The sequence below is a fragment of the Argopecten irradians genome, chromosome 13 (genome assembly GCF_041381155.1).
Source record: "Argopecten irradians isolate NY chromosome 13, Ai_NY, whole genome shotgun sequence".
NCBI lineage: Eukaryota > Metazoa > Mollusca > Bivalvia > Pectinida > Pectinidae > Argopecten > Argopecten irradians.
Window position 1 is genome coordinate 20,989,370 of NC_091146.1, and position 21,155 is coordinate 21,010,524.

At 31.6% G+C, this 21,155-nt stretch overlaps 1 protein-coding gene across 1 annotated transcript in view; it reads left to right on the forward strand.

Annotated features, from left to right (window-relative positions):
- Nucleotides 1–21,155, forward strand: part of LOC138305689 (unconventional myosin-Va-like) — a 110,499-nt gene that overhangs the window by 61,819 nt on the left and 27,525 nt on the right. The window contains 1 exon segment of the mRNA XM_069245979.1: nt 650–839. Within this exon segment, the coding sequence (XP_069102080.1) occupies nt 650–839 (190 nt within the window).

Here is a 21,155-nt window from a genome sequence, read left to right on the forward strand (position 1 = left end):
TCATCTGATTGGTCAATTTGAAAGGTCATCCTAACACCAGTAAAGTGACCTCATAAGGGATGTTGTTAGATCCGCTATGGAACGAAGTTAGTATAAGGATCAGTATTTTAATCAGATTGGATCTATGAAAGATACTCCACTGCTGACAAAAGGTATTTTGCTCTATCAAAAACAGGAAGAGAAAAATAAGAGTTTTTATTCAGTTACAAACGTTACTTAATACTTTTCACCATTGCCACCATTGAAAAGTTTGAGCTTCTTATTCTACTTGAAGATTAAAGTTTAAAAAAAATTAATTGCCTTCAGAAAAAAGTGTTAATGTGTACGTAGTTAGTAGTCTTTTTCATCCTGTTAAATTGCTGCTTTAGCATGGACTTAAATATTATATATTATTTAATTTATTTTAAACAGTTTGTTGTCTATACTGGAATGTGTAATAAGGAAATTTCTATGGAAAAAGTATTAAGAAGTGTTTTACTATTTATGGTGAAAAAGAAAAAGAAAAATTAAAGCAGAAAAAAAATTAAGGCAAAAAGAAAAATTGGAGAGAGAAAAGGAATCAGAATAAAAATACAGTATTTGAAATTTGAAAATTGAAAGCTGTTCAATGACCTTTATTTATTGAACACTTTTAACATCGTTCCAACAGAACAATTTGAGGCAATGACAGACGAGTTAGAGCGTCGTCGAGAAGAATGTCTACAGTTACGAGCTATGATGGCCGAACGCAGTATTACTACGCATGAGATCGCCAAACAATCGTATGGCGGGATAGACAGTATTGTTAATGAAGATAACGAACTGGCGATGGCTTACAGAACACAGAAAGAGCTGAACAGGTTAGAGTTATCTTTCTTGATTGGAAGTTTCCAAAACTTGTCTTCATTCAATATTACAATTTTATTTATTTCTATCATATTCATAAACAAAGCACAATAAATTTGTTTTCCTTTCCTTTCAGAAAAATGGTGTAATGAAATGTTTTAAATAATTATGATTATGAAATTGTTTGTATTTTATCCATCAATAATAACATAGATTTTATACCTTATTTAGGTGAAGTCCAAATGAGTTGTCTCCCATATATTTCATATTAGAAAATATTTTAACAAGTACAAAAAGGTTTAAGTTATACTAATTATTTGTCTTTTTGATGAAGATAAATAAAAAAAATATTTAAATGCATATATGCATACTATTTTGCATAGCTAAAAATTTTACATTGATAATCATACCAAGGCATAATATCAGAGGTAATTACAAATGACAGTTACAATTTGAAAAAATATTGGATTAATAGAATTCTCCCCAATCATAGTAAGACTTAATGTGTTTAACGTTCACTCACAAATATGAAAAAAAAGCTAAACTCAAAAAAAGAAAAAAGGAAAATAAAAATATAAAATACACCAAAAGCAATGCATAGAATAGTTAATGACTGGTGATAGGGGGGGTCTGTTGGAAACAAATATTATTGTCAGTATTAGTTGTGGATTTGTCACAGATGTGTTTGATGCAAATAATTCATCAGCTGTACACTTGCTCAAGAAAGGAGATAAATCTGAAGAATCAAAGGGGAGTAACTCTTGCTTCCTTGCCTGCAAACACTGTTGGGTAAAGTGTTGTATTTCAGCAAAGGTTTATACATCATAGAACACAATCTCAACACAACAAACAAAAACTTGAGGATTTGTGGAAGCCGTTTGTGTCGGATATATCTATACAAATTTGTTACGGAGATTGGCATATTGTTTTAATGAACAAAAGCAAAGAACCAGCTTGGAAGACATGGAAGTCTTGGGGATACATTCTACCAAACACATGGTTATCATGGATACTGATTGTAAATGGAAGCCTGAATGACAGATGTTAGGTAAGTGATTTGTTTTTCATATATTTGTTATTTTGCAAAAATCTCTTTTCAGTTTAATGTCAGTTTTCTGTTTAGATAACACTACTATCAACGGGTAATGTGTTTAATTTGTCATATATTATTTAAGATTTCTTATAAACTAAAATAGAGAAAACAAATGTCCAAGGTCAATAAACATTCTCTGTTATCAAGTACTGATACTGCATGTGAGGCATTGAACTGACAAACCAGTTTGATAGAGATGTGAATGTTAATAAATGTGGCTTGAATTGTTTTCATTCATTATACCTTGGAACATATCCAGATAGCTACATGTATAACAGGCTTTAAGATGGAAGATAAAATGGCCCACATACGATCCAATTAGAAGATTGAACAGGGAATTTTTATAAGTTATCCTGAACGCTATCATGAGGCAATGTAGCCATTCTGTAAGAGCTTTGACATTCGAGATCTTGGGTTTATGTCTATAATGCTAAGTTCCACCAGAAGTTTGTACTGAGAAACCTACTTATATAAAAACGTTCTTGTTTGTCATTACATGATCGTTACAGGACTTATATTGAGTTTGCCACCAGATATGATTTAGTAGTGGGTCAACTCAAAATGACATTAGCTGCTCATGAGGATGATAGACTTGACAAAAATACAAACCAATATTGTTATTCATCATTTTCTACAATGTCTCTCTTCAAAATTAGTTTGAGATTTTCTTGAGGATAAATAAGCTTAATAATATAGGCAAATCTAAATTTAATAGATTTTCACATGTGAATTAAGTACAGTGCCTCGCATGTCAATAAAAAAATGAATTTAACACAAGAGAATTAGGGTTATTAAAAATCATTCAAGCTGATAGGGTCAGGGAATGTTGTCAACATTGTTCTATAAATAGGTCATATTCACATGACCTGGCATGATCTTATTCTTGATCTGTACTATTCTAAAACAATGTGTAGTATTGTTGTTGGAATGTAGGAACTTTGGTCCAGAATTTTATCTGGTTTTATCGGAATGAAAAGTGAATGTTATTGATAAGATACTTTGTGGTTCTTGGTGTAGAATTCGACAAGTTACAATTTTTTATAGCAAAATCTGTAATGCTATATGAAGAAATTTGATCTGAAAATTTACATGACTTCATTCAAATAGTAATGCTAAATTTACTGGTTTTATAATAAGTACTCTTAGTTAGCTAGGCTACAATATGTACTGGTACTGTACTATTTAAGCTTAAAAAAAGATACGAAAGATATCAAACTGATATGTTAATTGAAATGTACTAATTATTAATAGTGGAAAAGAGTGAAAGAAATGAAAATCTAAAGAAACAAACAAATTATAAAAGATCTTAAAAAAAAAGTACTGAAGATTTCTTTTATAATGATAGAAATTGCTATTTAGCCTTTTTGGCAAAGTCTCTGGTATTTCTGGTGTTTAACCACCAAATTGTGTTAATTTATATATCCACGCTGATATTTAAAAAAAAAAATTGTTTGTGTTAAAATAAGTATGTTTCCAGTAAATCTCCTATCTTGATCCAGAATATTTAGGAATATGGATAAGTACAGTGAAGGAATACCAAGGGTATTAGGCTTCCGTTAATGGTCACTGGGTTGTTCGGATTATACCTTGACTGAGGGGTTAATCTCTAGCCCTAGGGACCCAAGCTTCTTTATCAGGAATACGGGATTTACAATAGCACTACAGAGATTGAATAGACCCCAAAAAAGGGATTGTAAGGTCAGAGGTCATTGCCCCTAGAAATTAAACAGGAAGTTTTTTATAATAGTGTATACTGAAACCAGACTTGTGGGTTACTGGTCTGAACCTTTGTTACAACGTAGAGGAGGAAACTATGAGCTAGACAAGGAGGGATTGGTTTTACAGATTTGGGGTAAATAGAAAAATATTTTGTACTTTTGAATATTGTAATACCTTCCGCAGTCAGTACAAGATGTTCTATGGAGATAAGCTTTTTTTTCACAGAGCATTTATTGAAAGGAATGTGTGGGCAGGTTTTAGTTGTAAGCGTAAGCAGTGATGGTGGCTTTTCTAGCTTCGCACTAGGTGGAATTTTTCCCTGAACTTTCATCCTGTTTCAAGTGTTTTTAAGATTTGTATAAGTTCAAAACGTAATGTCTGATTTAATTTTCTTGAAAAATGAATGTAATTTATTTTTATTTTTTTTTTGTAATTGCTCTAAAGAGAAATCATTGCCCTGAACTGACGGTTCCTAAAAGTTTTACAGCTTATTTGAAAATATTTTTTGATAAAAAAAAAAAAAAAAAAATGAAATAGATTTGTTCTCAACAATTTCAGCTTTATATACATGCATAATATCAAACATGATATACCATGATAAGGAGGGGAAAAAAACGGTAAATTTACCCAAATTTGACAAAGACATAATACTTTTCAGAAAGCTTGTCTTACAAAGTATCTGGTGTTATCACAGTGAAAGCTGGCTATTTACACTCTGTGTGACCTGTGTAATGGAGCAGACACTGATTTGTTTTATGTCGGAACATTCCTCAGGCTCAGCGTAATCGATGATCAACATGATACATCTAGGTTTAATTTGTTAGGCCTTCTTAGTCACCTTTACAACAGGTGGAAGATATTTTTGCCAAAAAAAAAAGAAAAAGAAAAAATTAAATACATGTATTCTTAAAATCATTTATCTTAAGTTTTACTTTTACTATTGATATTTCATATGCAGTACTGTATATAAATTTGACAAATTATGACAAAATTGTTTCTTTTTTTTTTAAGTAAAAAAAAAAAGGTGAAGGAAAATTTTGGTTACGATTTATGAAGCTAACAAATAAATAAACAAAGAAGAGTATATGATACATAGGGGATTATCACTTCGGGCTGAAATCGCTTAGGCGTGTCTGAATGTAAACATTGACAGATCACGGATCATAGATTAAAATAGCATTGCTACTTATAAATAATCACTAGTATTTAAAGAAGCGCTCAATCTTTTTCTCTGTATCAGAAATATCTTTATATATACATCGTATATACAGGATCTTAAATGACTGTTTATTTCTATGAGATTTTTATGAAATGATTAAGAAATTTTTATTTTTGTAAGCCTTGGCTAACAAAATTTTTAACTTTGAGATGAGATTCATAAAATCTCTTGAAATGAGCACAGATTTAAGTGAATTTTTTATCGCTTAATTAAAAAAACATGTCTTTACAATGAATTTTAATATCCAAAATGAGTTGGTGTGGATGATCAGTGTTTTTTCTCAGAGAATATTCTTGCTTTCCTCCAGCATATCGTTAAATAACCATGGCCGTTAATGTGATGTTAAAATCTTAACTAAAATAACTCAAGAACAAACTTTTTATAGAACATCAAACAAAATACAACATTACTAAACCAAACCATATCCTGTAATGTTATGTGCATTTGAAGGTAAAGTTTCAGTTGTCAATATAAGTTAAAGTTTTTATGAACCATAAATCAGTACTGTATTTAAATTTTAAGTACACAATCATTGTTCGTTTTCAAGCCGACCACCTGTGCTTCACTCTCATAATGTACCAACACATTGATATCAAGAGTTTAATTGACTATGGTGATAGTCTAAATCAGTTTGACACTTTCTTTTATAATATGCCCACACTTACATATCAAGAGTTTAATTGACTATGCATGATGAGTTTCTGAATCAGTTCAAAGCTTTTACCCTATAAACATTATAATGACTATAATGATTACTTACTGGAAACCCGAAGCTAATTGGAGAGGAAAGGATGACTTTTTCTTAGTCATATATAAATGAAAATCGAATAGTGTGTTGTTTCTTTTTTTTGTTGACTGAGAAGATGAAAATAGGACAAAGAATTCTATAGTTTTAATGTATACTTGTTTAAGAAGCTAGGACAATAAAAGACAAAGAAAATATTTTCATTACAATGACAAAAATTCACAATGACAAAAAATCTTATGCTTGAATAAACCAAGTGTGTTTTTAGATCATTTATAAACGAAATTTTTCACAAACTTGATATTTTTACATTTTTAGATATTTGATAGTCTGTCAATTTTGATGATGGATCACTTTAATTTTGTTTGATGAAAATTTGATTATGTCATTGAAAGTATTTTCTAGCACTCAGTCTTCTCGTTTTCCCACAGAAACTTGACTTTGAACCGTTTGGGTGATATCTATATATAAAAAAAAACATTTTTGTATTGATTTCCAATTTAATATTTCTGATTCCAATCATGTGACCAATTTTCTTGTCCAAAAAGCTTTTAACAAGGACAGATTATCCAGAATATTATGAGAGTTTCCTGACATAATATAATTACATAGTATTTATACCTGGTGTTTTTAGAGTAATTTTCTCATCATCTCCGTTGAAATCAAAATTATGTAAATCCTAATGGGTGTTGGCATCGAGATTATGCAAATTTTGATGGTGCCTAATGGTATGTGTCGTTTGTGTGTCTTTGTAAAACATAGGGATGTTTACCTTGTATTATAAGTATTGTTAGCTTGAAATCTTTTTTTGACAACAACACAAACAATGATAATTTTTCAATAATTATTTATTATATTAGGAAAAACGAGACAATCATGTATATCTTAGAAGTTGAAAGTAGTGGTATGTACTCAGACTCTCATGTACAAGATCTGGAAATATTTCATTTTCTTGATATCATTTTCAAAATTATATAAAAATTAGGAAACATTAGGATTTTAATCTTTCATGATAAAATTGAGGCTGCAACAGCCTGGCAATGTAGCTCGTGTTCATCCTTCTACATCCCGTTCTGTTCTGTCCCATCTGATTATGTCCTGTCCAAAGTTCAAAGTTCAACAAATTTAAATGAGGAAGACAAATTACGAGACTTTTCCAACACCTGAAATGTTTGAACATTATAAACACGTGTGTGTTAAAAAAGGATTGACCAAATTTGAAAGAAAAATAAAATTGCTTAATGGTAATTAATTAATTCACTTCTGATTTTGTTAAAATTCACAATTAAATACTAAATTTGAAATCTACAAAAAAAAAAGTCATGTTGTATCAGGTGTAAACCTGCCAGCATTACCGCATTTAACTTTGATTCTTTTCACCTGAAATTTTAAAATGCACAGCTTGTCCAAAAGAAATTTATGCAAAGTGACATTTTGATGCTAGTTGAAAGTATAAAAACATCCCACTCATCGTAAATTCAATCAAATCTACATGTTATAAATGTCATCCATTTTTAAATGCTTAAATTTTTAATTTGTGATCTTTTAAATGTATAAAAAAGACAGAGAAAATAGGTAAGCTTTTAGTCTTTGCAGCTCATGTTTATTCAGATACCATATGGTATATAAGAACATGACAAGATTTGCTGCAGCTGTCTGCATTATGCTTGATGTATTTTCTTAATAAATGCAAAATTCATGTGATGAAATTATTATTTAGAAAAATCGAATCCAGCTCCATATAAAACAGAGGGACAGGTTACCAAACTAGATTACACAACATCAACAAAGAAGGGGAGATAATCTAGTTCTTCCTGGAAGGAATAGATATAAAACTAGGGGAGGGGTAATCTAGTCTGAAGGGAAGGTATATATCTCATTAGGGGCTAGATTAGGCGAGATAATCTTGTTCTAGGGTCAGGAATTAAAGATATCAAGCTGAGATAATGTAGTAATTACAAAGGCAGATATCGATATTGAACAAGGGGGAGATAATCTGATTATAGGGCAAACTAGAGGGAGATTATCTTTTCATCAAGGCAGGTAAATTTTAATGAACAAGGGGGAGATAATCTAGTAATATAAACACAGGTATAGATATCAAACAAGGAGGAGATTATCTAATAATCTGGGCTAGGTATTAGTATTAAACTAGGGAGGGATAGATAATAAATCTAGTTCTAGGACTAGGCTAAACTTTAAATGAAGAAATAGATCTGAATATGTCTGAAGTAAGCTATAGATTTATAAATCTATTAAATAAAATAAAAAAGTTGTCAAGTTTGACACATTAATGTGTACTAATACTTCAGAGTCCTTAAAACCAAACTTAATAGCCTTTTATGGAAATTGATACATTATCAGTCTGATGTTAAAATGTAATTTTTTTGATCCAACATTATATTTTCTGTAAAACTCTGCTGATTATCATGGGTATCCAGGTGTGACCATTTTTACCTGTAAGAAATACCTGCGTCAAAGTTACCTGTTCAAGATCTCGTTATCTCACCTGATAGGAATTTCCTCTCAAATTTAAATTTAAACTGTCGGTACGTCGACACAAAGCAGGAGAGAGGTTGAGCGGGTGGCGATGGTGAATCGTGTGTGATAATGAACGGTTACACCGTCGTGATGTTAGACAGGCGGACCTCGCCTCCGGCGATAGGTTACAATTATTTGTTGACATTAGTCTATGTAAGCTATGATGGAACGTACGTCATGGCGGATTTTCGTGAGGAATTAACACACGACACCCAGCAGTTACATAAATCTTCAACCAAATGAGATAATTCAATACCCTGTGATCGAGTATTTGTGGTCAATCTACAATTGGATGTATGTCTTTAACGACAATACTGCATTCACAAAGAAACATCTCTATATATATATAGTACTACCCGGTACATTGTGACATATGTGGTGAATTAATTGCCTACATTCACAAAAGCTGCTTTTTTCATCTGTTACAAATGATGGAATTATGGGATGAATTTACTCCAGAAATTTAACCTACATTCACAAAGATATATACTTTATAAGCTGTTATAAATGAAGGAGTATTTGATGTGAATTTGATGATTTGATCTACAAACGGATTACAGTGGGTTTAAGGATAACACTACATCTGTTGGAGTGAATTCAATGTATGAAGGATCTAATACACTACAGTAATATTACAGTAAGTTCAAGGTACATTGTATGGTAAAACCAGCTTTAATGCCCACCTCTGTATAGAGACCACCTACTTAAAAAGACCACTTTATAGGGTCCAAAACAATTCAACCTCTGTATAGAGACCATCTGCTTAATAAGGCCACTACTTTATAGGGTCCAAAACAATTCAACCTCTGTATAGAGACCACCTACTTAATAAGACCACTTTATAGGGTCCAAAACAATTCAACCTCTGTATAGAGACCACCTACTTAATAAGGCCACTTCATAGGGTCCAAAACAATTCAACCTCTGTATAGAGACCATCTGCTTAATAAGGCCACTTCATAGGGTCCAAAACAATTCAACCTCTGTATAGAGACCATCTGCTTAATAAGGCCACTTCATAGGGTCCAAAACAATTCAACCTCTGTATAGAGACCACCTGCTTAATAAGACCACTTCATAGGGTCCAAAACAATTCAACCTCTGTAAAGAGACCACCTACTTAATAAGGCCACTTCATAGGGTCCAAAACAATTCAACCTCTGTATAGAGACCATCTGCTTAATAAGGCCACTTTATAGGGTCCCAAAACAATTCAACCTCTGTATAGAGACCACCTGGTTAGAAAGACAATTATTCCTTTGTCTCTTGTGTTTACGTCTGTATACACAGGTTTGGCTCAATGTTAAAGCTATTGTAAACTTGTAGTACTAGTGTATGACTTATATGGTTTATAGATGAACCCTTTGATGATGAAGATAGAAACAGTCACTTTTCATCTCAATGTTTATTTAGTTTTTGTGGGTCTTGATTTTGTGTCTTTAGTGAATGGTTTTTTAAGGTCACCTGAGACGAAGTCTCAAGTGACCTATTCTAATCGCCTTTTGTCCGTCGTGGTGCGTCGTCCGTCGTCCGTCGTGCGTCGTGCGTCGTCCGTCGTATGTCCGTAAACAATTTACATTTTCGACTTCTTCTCCAAAACTGCTGAAGCAATTTCAATGAAATTTTGCACAAACCTTCTAAGGCATAAGGCCAATCAAAATTGTGTGAATTATATGGTCCCCACCCCCCAGGGGGCTGTGGGAGGGGCCAAAAGGGGTGAAATTGAGTAAAATTTCAAAAATCTTCTTCTCTACTCACAGATGTGGTAGAATCAAATACTCTTCATAGATAGAAAGGTCTTAAGGTCCTTTACAAAAATTGTGAATTATATGACCCTGGGGTCTCTAGTTTCCCCCTGGGGAGGGGGTTAAGTTTACTATAGTTTATATTGGGAAAACACATTTTTGTGCATTATTTGGTCATTTGTAATAGGAAATGAGTCAAATGTTGTCAAAATTATCAGTATGAGAAGGCCATTTAATCCTATTAACAATTTTTCTATGACTGACCCCCAGGGGCCTTAGGGGCGGGGTCAAAAGGGGTCAAATATGCTAAAACTTCAAAAATCTTCTTCTGAAATTCTGGAAATGGTAGAATCAAATACTTTTCATAAATAGAAAGGTCTTAAGGTCCTTTACAAAAATTGTGAATTATATGACCCTGGGGTCTCACGTTTCCCCCCTGGGGAGGGGGTCAAGTTTACTATAGTTTATATAGGGAAAACACATTTATGAGCATGTTTTGCTCAATTTTCATTGGAAACAAGTCAAACTTGGTTAGAATTATTAGTCTGAGATAGCATTTTAATATCATATACACATTGGTCCTGGCCGACCCCCTGGGGGCAGAGGGGCGGGGCTAAAAAAGGGTCAAATAGGCTAAAACTTCAAAAATCTTCTTCTGAAATTCTGGAAATGGTAGAATCAAATACTTTTCATAAATAGAAAGGTCTTAAGGTCCTTTACAAAAATTGTGAATTATATGACCCTGGGGTCTCAGTTTCCCCCTGGGGAGGGGGTCAAGTTTACTATAGTTTATATAGGGAAAACACATTTAACATATTTGTGAACATTATTTGCCCAATATTCGTAGGAAATTAGTCAAATTTGATTAGAATTATTAGCCTAAGATATAGCATTTTAATATCCATATCCGTCCTCGATGACCCCCTGGGGGACCAGAGGGGCAGGACCAAAGAGGGTCAAAATGATTAGAATTTCAAAAAAATACCTCTAAGTTCACAGCTTTATGGAAGCAAATACTCTTCATAGTCTAAAAAGTCAAATTTGTAAATCACTGACCAACTTCAAGGCCCAGCATATAGTGTTTATATGTCTTGAATTTATTTCATTATTTGTTTCATTATATATTCTAACTCAGCCGAGGTGACCGTTAAGGCCCATGGGCCTCTTGGTGTTTTTTTTCTTGGAAAGAAAAGGAAAGTTTCAAATGCCAAGGCTTTTAGAAGACAAAATGGTGTTATTATGATACAAATAAAGAGAGATTTGGGCTGAAACCTAGCAGCTTATTTACATATGTACATGAAAATGTATGGAACCATTGCATCAGTCATTTCAAAAAATAAATAGTTTCATGCTACAAGACCGTTAATATTGTTGAACTTTTAGTTTGAACTAAAATGTCTTTTATATTTCAAGTTAATGAAATTTAATATATTTGGACAATTAACTGATAAATGGTTGTACCAGGCACTACAGAAATTTCAAGATTTGAGTTTGGTCATATCTCAAATTCTTTATCATTTAATCATTTCCATTTAGTTTTCTAAAAGAATAAACATCAGCACATCTTATGGTGACATCTTGTCATAGTTTTAAAATTGGCATGTCAGTTGGTATACAATATACATCCACAAATACTATCAAGATCTGACTTTTTCTAAAAAAATTATAGCTGATTTTGTTTGTAACTAAACATTGCCTGAATCAATGGGAATCCATCCGCTTTTACTTCAAAGGGAGAATATTGCTTGAGGTAAACAATTTAGCCATAGGCAAAAATTGAGGACTCAAATTATTTTATTCATATAATTGTTAGGTAGAAACTTTTTATTTGTCATACTTATCCAGATGTACAGTTTGAGTCTGTGTGTTTTTGTAATTTTTCTAAATCAGTCATTTTTATGACCCACATAATGGGGAAATATTAGTCATTCTTGGTTGATCATGGTCATTGGAGCAAATAAATACGATAAATTATACACCTGAATTTATATATCAGTGACTTCAAGGTCCTTTCACCTGGATTTTAGACACTACATGGTATATGATAGCATGTAACATGACTGCATGAAGATAAAAAAAGCACGAAAACTGAAATTTGATTTAATTTGAATTTTTTTTTTTTAATGAATAAGAGTCAAATGAACTGATAATTGATTATTGAAAGTTAATATATAATTTTGTTTCTCAAGTCAATTGTTTTAAGTAAATATATTTCCTCTTCCTACATGAATACTGTAATAATCATGCATCCTAAAAAATATACAAAAATATTTAAATTGATTTAATTCATTTTATTTTCATAAAAAAAATCATGAGAGTGTGAAATAAATTGATGAATCTAATTCACTTTTATCATTCATTAAAATGATCTTATGAATTTAAATTCTCCAACATATCTAAAAAAAATCTTACAAAGTAATGATGAGATCAACATAGTCATTGTTTCAACTTTTACCATACATGCATGTAGCTAGTGTTAAAAATTGAACAATGAATTACCTGCATCCTTGTGGTTGCTATAGAAACAACTAAAAAACTTTTAATGAAATTACTGTCATGTTCTTGTAGTCAATGGGTCATCAGTGCCATGTTTGATGGCTACCTGTGATCACTAAAATACATAATGAACAGTTCCATATCAAATGATTGGATCAGTACATTTAGGCTTACAGAGTAGAAATGGTGACAATGCATTAATTTCTAATTCATTCATTCCTATATGGGGGAATCAATCCCCAACAATGAGAGTTAAATGCAGGATGTCAACCCCCATTGAGCCTGAATGGGTCAGTCCAATGGAACTGACCTCCACAGGAAACATTTGGGGGTCATGGTCATTAAAGAGGTCACATCAAGAAAAAAAGCATTGTCAGCATGAACTTGTCAGTATTCAACTGAAAGCTTTCTTAGAAAAAATATAAAACAAAACTTGTAAATCTATGCTTATTTTCCAAATGTTTATATATACAAAGGAGACATAATATTTATGTATGTGTTTCATTTGCTTAAATTATTCATTAACATTTCTAATTGAAATTTAACTGAAAATTGAAAACAAACTTAATTATTTAATCCAATTGTTTATTTATAATTAATGATATGATTCTTCAATGCTATTCAACATTTTGATTAATCAACAGGATAATCTATGTATTATTATGGAAATTGTCTCTAAAAAAATAATATGATATGATATAATGATCTTGGTAAGTAATTGTTTATCAATCTGAGGTTAAGTTGACAATACTAAATGGTCTATCCAGGTATGTACAGGTATGTGGTGAACTCAGGTAGAGGTGTACCTATCAATACAGAACTCACCTGTTCAGGTGTGTCTAGTCTCAAGTACAGGTAGCACACACTGAGGTAGAACACGAGGTTGTTTAGATATTTCTGTGATGGACTCTGTAAACAAACACTGCAGATTATGGAACCATAAACTTAATTTACTGGACCTGTGTATTTGATGGACAAAGTTTTAGGAATTTATACCTATATACATGTGTTTGATATAATAACTTACCTGGATTCTTTCACCTGGATTTTTCAAAATATGAGAAAAACAAGGAAATGGTGAGTCTGACCTAGTTTAGTTGTCTATCCGGTATTTCTATTATTGTGTACCACATGGAATACAGTACATGTTTTCATGGCTTTATAAATTATGAAAGTTTTAAAATGTATGTATACTTATTATAGTTGTGACACCATCCACCTAAAACCTTATTAATGAAACATTACTATCTAGTTATAATAGGTTCTACTTAATATTATATAGATTGATTTTAACACACTATCAGGTACGTATTTGCTACAAATGATGTAGATCTATAATTGCAACTTCCTCAAAAGTTTCTATATGTTTATATATCTGAAGTATATATGCTGTATGTACTATATATATTTGTTGAAAATCTGAAAACACATATGACAGAAAGATTTTCAGGAATTTTTATCATAAATTTGAATCTCTAAAAATATCCTGATTCGACGTTTCTTTAAAACTGTAGATGTATTTTATTTTTTTACCTCCATCATTTAAAAAAATTGTTCACATGTACATACTAAATTCTAAGTACAAAATAATTACATCAATTTATTAACAAATAAATTACTTGGTACATTTTTTTAAATAATTTCTTAACAGACAATTATGTATTATAGATTATTTTTAATTATGGATTTCAGGGTTTAGGAAGGATTATGATAAATCAGTCTGAATTTATATACTGGGTAGACATTAGGGTGTTTTATAGGAGATTAGCTGGGATTAGGAAAGAGGGATTAAACAAGCTTTGTCTAAGGGTTTCAAGGGGCAACATGACAAACGTTAAACTGGGAATGTTTTGAAGCCCTGATAGAAATACCAAGGCCATGATTGACTAATAGAGATATATACTTTATAAACCAAAACTTAACATAGACTTCTGTGTTTTCTTTTTGTAATTTGGAATACAACAGTATTATAATTACCTCCCCTTAATTAGCACTTTTGTGAAGAGATCGAGTCATAGTAATGGTCAAATTAAGTTATATGAATTGTATGTTTGAGAGAGGACTAGGTTCTTATAAACCATGGCTATATACAAATCTCTAAATCCAATATTATATACAATTATAGAATTTGGGAGTTAAAGGGGGAGAGTGCGGGCTTGGACTCATGGTTAGAAGGGGAGGTGGAAGGTTCTTAGAATCAAGTTACTTGCATGTTTAATTGATGCATGAAATTATGAAGGGGAGAAGGGATGTTGGGTTAAAGAAGATGGCCCTGGAGGTGGTGTCTTAGAATTAAGCTAATTACTGCATGCTTTATTTTAAATCCAATATTATATCATTTCAAAAAACAGCTTGCTGATCGATATATTTATATTCCCCCGTCTATTTCTATATGTGCATTAGTTGCACTTCTAAAGAATCTGATGCAGCATAAAATTCCATGTGAAATATTTATAATGCTCACTGGTATTTCAAATTAGAGCATGCATTCTTATTATGATGGACATTAGATGATTTTCCAGTGCTAACAAGTACATACCGGAAGTAATAAAGCTAAGGACAGTCAGAAACCCACGCAGGTATATCTATAGATATACCTGGGAGTATAAGTATTGTACTATAATCGTACATCAGGTATACACAAGGAGAAGGAGGAAAATCGTCTGCTATGTGTGTTAATGAATTCATGGGACTTAATTAATATTCAAAGACAGTATACATTGTTCCTGTGATATACAATTCTAAATTCTCTAAAATACAGGTGAGTTTAGTGTGTAGCATAATTTTTGTATGAAAAAAATCATCGTAAATGTCCTTAGGTTGTATGTTTCACAAGAAATCGTGACTTTGAAGATGATCAGGAGTGGGGCAGCAACATACGATTCTCTGATGTTTAAAACATTTCCTTTTTCTCGCTTGACCTACCTGACTGTGATTCTCCTTAACATACCTGTCTGGGAAATTAGTAAAATATGCACAGGTAGATAAAAATAATGTAATATATCAGGTACATCTGATATTAAGGGCAATGTATCACATTTATTTATAGATTTGAATATTTCATTACCCATTTGCTCCTGATTGACAAGAATATTTTCAAAAATTGATGTCACTTTAATATTTTGCTATGAATATATCTTTGTACTTGGTCTTACCATAGCTGCCCTATTTCTATACTAAGCAGCAGTACATTTTATATTTAAAATAAGTTATATTGCAAAACTATTATAAATTGATTAAATACTAGATGTTAGGGGTAAATTCTTTAATCATTAAAATAATTATCTTAAAATTTCACAGAGTTGAGATAATCATTGTGCTGTCAATAAGAATTAATTAAATGTGACATAATAGTATGACCAGTCGAATTATGTCACTGCATGACGATAAAGTTATTTCTGATTGTTATGAAAAAATAAACATCATATTTATTTTTAGACTTTAGGGTGGACCTAATTACAAAGACATTGGCTCGTTAAGTCACAAGTTTGTTTGATAAGTTAGGTAAAACATGAGACACACTGGGCTAAGTAAATGTTATATATATATGATGAAACCCTCAGTGAATGAATCATATCAAAGCTCCAAAATAATTCCGAGGTCGGCCATTTTCATACATGAAGGAGATCTGATTACAATAGAAGCCCAGGGTATAGGGGTCTCACAGTTTTGTCTATATACATCCATGTTTATTAGTTTGAATACGGCACATGTGTCCTTGTTAGAATTATGGTGTTGTTTGTGTATATGTGGACCAGGTACATCAGATATATCCTAGTTTCTCCTACTCAAGGGTAACTTTGGTATGACTTTTCAGTAATGCATACAAAGATCGCATATAAATTGTTTTGATTGGTAGATAATATTATTATCGTATCAAAAGATATTTGTCCTTAATCCTAGTCAACTTATATGATTAAATTTTTCAAAATTGAAGAGAAATTTGATCAAAATTTATTAAGAGTTATTAGCAAATATCATGAAAATGTCCTTTGAACTTTACATTGATCAAATTTAAATTGTGAAGGGGTTGTGTACCGTCATTCATTCGTTGCATGTCATGTGATTTTCCTACAAAAGACATGTTCAATGCTATAGAGTCGTGGTATAAGACTTGGAGACGGAAATATTAGGATCAGAGTATACCGACTTTTAAATCAATATGAAAGGCATTTAAAACTTTGATGATATTTTTAAAAATATTGCCTAATATTTCCATTGATATGCACTACAGGAAGATCTAGTTTCTGTATACCTGGACAATCACATATATATATAGGTACATAATCTCATTTGAACAAGGAAATGTTCTGGTGTGATTTTTTTACCATAAGCTGGTCACATATATAATATTGAGTGGAAAAAAAATAAGGTATTCTGGATGAAAAATGACATCTATGTAATTTGAATATAATTGTTACCTTTACTGAAGGTGATGTAGACTTCCATCAGACATTATAAGTCCTTTATCTGATCAGTTGAAATTTTATTCTAGAATTAACTCCCCCTGTTTTACAGCATATGGTGTAGTCTAGCTATCAGATCCTAAGTTCTTGATTTCCTCAGCTGAGTTTTAATACTAGATTATCTCCCCTGTTTAACATCACATGGTGTAGTTTAGCTATCAGATCCTAAATTCTTGATTTCTTCAGCTGAGTTCTAATACATAATTATATAATTATCTCCCCCTGTTTGACATACTGCACATGATGTAGTTTGGCCATCAGAGTTAGTTTATTATTCATAAAATCTTTATTTCATCAGATGAATTATTTTAAACCCTGCAAATAACTTATCAGAACGATATTACACAAAAACATCAGAGTTCTGAGTGGTTCTGCTGTCTGAAAGTTAAATGTTTATCAGCCGACCAGCCGATCATTATAATAACAGCTGACCAGCCGGCACTTCAACACCACGATAAAGTTTCTAAATGTCTGCAGGATTATAAAGTTAATCACAAGAGTTAAAAACTGGTATTACACTTCATTGTAATTCCTAATGGCAAGGACTTACTTATATGTAGTTATAATCACCTTTAATCTAGGACTTTACATACCTAATGTTGCAATTGTCGCTTTATCCGTGCCATATGACTTGATTCATTTGGTACCTACAGTAAGTTAAAGTTAACATTTATCACTGAAAACTCATTTGGATTCTTTTACTTCAAGACCCAGGACAGACAATTATAAACTTTCAGGGGTGATTGAGTTATGAAGCATTATGATTGAGGTATGAAGCATATAACAGTTTAAACTTTATTTCAAAATGGTCATTGACTCAACATGACTTCTGAGTGATCCTGATATACTTTTAACTTATGTCGGAAATTCAGTATAACATTATAACATATCAAAAGTGAATTGGTGGATGAATTGAATTTCAGACATTATTGAAGAATTTGAAATCAATAAGATTAATCATCATTAAATATATTCAATATTGAAATGGCAATTGAAATCAAATGTTAACATCAAGATATCGAAGGAATATTTTATTTAACTGTAAATTATGATACAGTGATACAGCTTTTAATCTTTAATTCTTACATTGACATTGATAGTATGCATGATGAAAAAAATGGAGTTATCACATATGATGCATTTAATTTAATTGTTGACAAGTAGAAAATTAAGTTAATGGACCAAGATTAAAATTAAACTAGGTTCATGAGTTATTTTACTGATTTAAAAGTTACAGGTGTATAATAATAACTACAGAAAAAATGTAAAAAATCTTCATATTAATATTCAAAGTGAATATGAGTGTTTTGCTTGAGGGCAATGACTGTATATAATTAGTGTTTTTTGTGTATCTAAGTGTGTCGTATCGGATGAACATAAAAGACAGGTAAAACTTGTTTTACCCTCGTTATCATCTTCAAACCTTTGATGTAGATTTCAGGACGAGTTCACCTGTCTCGTTACCTCTTAGGAAACACCTATATATTGATACACCAAGGACAAGAGCCTCTGGGAACCAGACTTTCTATTATTACGAACACGGTACATAAGAGAGTTTTATGGTATGTTTACCTGTTATGGTCCGAGATGACCTCTGACCTAATGACATACCTGTATGTTATTAGTGATCTATAGGTAAGAATTACAGGTAAAAAGCATGTTCACCTGGACCCAGGCCATCAGAGGATCATGTAATTGCTAATTGACATGATCGTAAAGTTATATGTGCCTGTAACAATGGAACATTCCACAACTTAGCACCTCATTGTGTATCTACAGTACATGTATAGTTACTCGACGAGAGCCTTAATTAATATTTCTTCGTTAGCTTGATTGCAAATAAAATATTAGATTTTTGAAAATTATTATAAGGAAAAGGCTTGTGATTAGTAATTTTCTGCAAAATAACCTGAAATATTCAATTGAATGGAAATCATGTCTGATGTTTTATTTTAAATAATTACGAAGTGTTGAAAGGAATGTATCAAGATAGCGGTAAAAGCATTGTTATCTTAACAAAAATTATAAATTATCCATGAACAATATTTCATAGATATGAAGATCATGTTAATGAATAGAATATAGATACCTGCATGCAAATACATATTTGATATTTATCTGACATTTAAAGGAAAATTTTGGTAAGTTTGTGAGAAAATTCATTCGTTAATTTTTGGTTTGAACCTGAATGTCCATTGTGAGTACATAGATAGTTGTATTGTTTTAGTTTTGATCTGCCTATTGTTACAGGATATTGTATGATTGGGTCGTTAGTCGACAGAGGTAACCTGCAGGTATAAGGCATATATATACCTGTAAAGTTACAAAGTATATACATAACAGTACTTGGTTTTACCTTGTAAAAAGCAAATGTCTGCATACAGCTACAACCAGATTTAGCTAGGTCCAAATTCTTGAATATTCAAGCTCTGCATGAAATCTGTTTCCTGATTTGGACGAAATCAATAGTGTGAGGTTTGAGTGGAATTTAAAGTGTTATCGATACTACAGACGTCTGCAAGGTTACATGTTAAATCATATGAGATATGCACTACAGGTATGTTGACACTTTAGAACTAAATCTTCCGTCGATTTTGTTTGGGTTTCAAACACAAATCCACGTCAATCTGTCTGATTGTCGCTATAATCCAGTCAAGTGAAGTGGCTTATTTTACTGTTGGTCATTCTTTTGACCGCTGTCCACCTCTCTTACACCATGACTCGGACATAAGCGGCTTCAGTAGCGCTATAATATCCAGCCAAGTTTACACCTGGATGTGGTTGAAGTGTCCTGTAAAAGCTTCTGCTGACCATTGTCCAGTTTATACCTATCTTAAGTGTGTTTGGTAAACATTTCGTTTATTTGTTAGTTTGTGTATATATGTTACACTGATTGTCACGTTAAGGCTTACCTGATGTTTGATATATACAGACATACAATGTAAAGTGGGATGTTTATATTCTCTGATGTTTGAGTTACCTATTAGGTACGACATAGATGATTGTATATAGGGTATTAAATGGACTTTAAAGGTTTAATTGTCAAACAGGTGTGAAAATCACAGGTATATATACCTATATGTATGTAGGTTTATATACCTTTAATTGTCTTCATATATTTATTTAAGTTCAAATACAGGTGTATAAAGTATTATTTTTGGCATTAAATTGTAATACTGTATTTGACCCAATAAGTGCAAGAGCGCTTAAAAAATTGAAGAAAATAAGGAGTGTTTAACAGAAACACATTTGGACTTGCCTTTCATAAAGGTTAATTCTTAATAGTAAACCATAAATCAATTTGCAAAAGTAATTAGTAAGGAAATCAACGCAGTTTTGATATTATCAGTCTGCATTTATTTAGAAATAAATAAAATTGAAGCCTAAAAAGGTGGAGGGGAGCTTATTGGGTTGAATACAATATAAATGTGGGTTGAGAATGACACTTTCCTAATGTTCACTTGTACCATAGTCTTTATATGCCTCGGAGTGTCAGAATGCAATATTGATGTCTGGTACAGGTATAATGTTAAATATTATATTTATCTTAAGAAATTCGGAGACATTTTTATACAAAGTTTGTTAACGTCTTAGTGTCTAACCAATATTTGAGACAGTGTAATTATATCATTATTGGTCTTAATGATTTATTAGGTAAGAAAGGAAACAAAAGAATTTTCTCTTCTATTTATAGAACTCTAAAGGTATACACTGTACATAATTACCAATTGTAGAAATATATACATATAATTACAAATTAATCTGACTTGTCTCTGGATTAACATTTAAGAAAGAATATGTTGTTAATTTTAAGTTGATAATACCTTTATTGATAATTAATTAAATAAATATTCCTTCAGGTAAAAAATTGTCAGGTATTTTATTCCTATTAATAATAATAAATGAAAAAAATCAGACATTCTGATTTGGGTGACTTAGTTAATTGACTTACCTGTGTAGCACTTCAGGTGAGAAAACGACTCGCATTGCTCTGTATTAGGTCAGCTCACGTGTTAATTAAGGTCAATATTTACACCTGTGTAACAATGACACCTGAGTCGTATTACATGTCACCTGTAGGTTGAGTATACATGTACATACCTATAGTGTACCTATATTCTCAGGTATACCTTAATTCTCACCTGGCTATGTCCAGGTAAACTTGAAGGATTCCTCCATGTGAACTGACTTTGTACCCTGGACATAAATTGTTACTATTTCTTATATTAATATATAAATGACTACATCATTTCATGGAACATTAAGTTACTGATGCTGGTTTAACCTACATGACTCTGCCTATTGT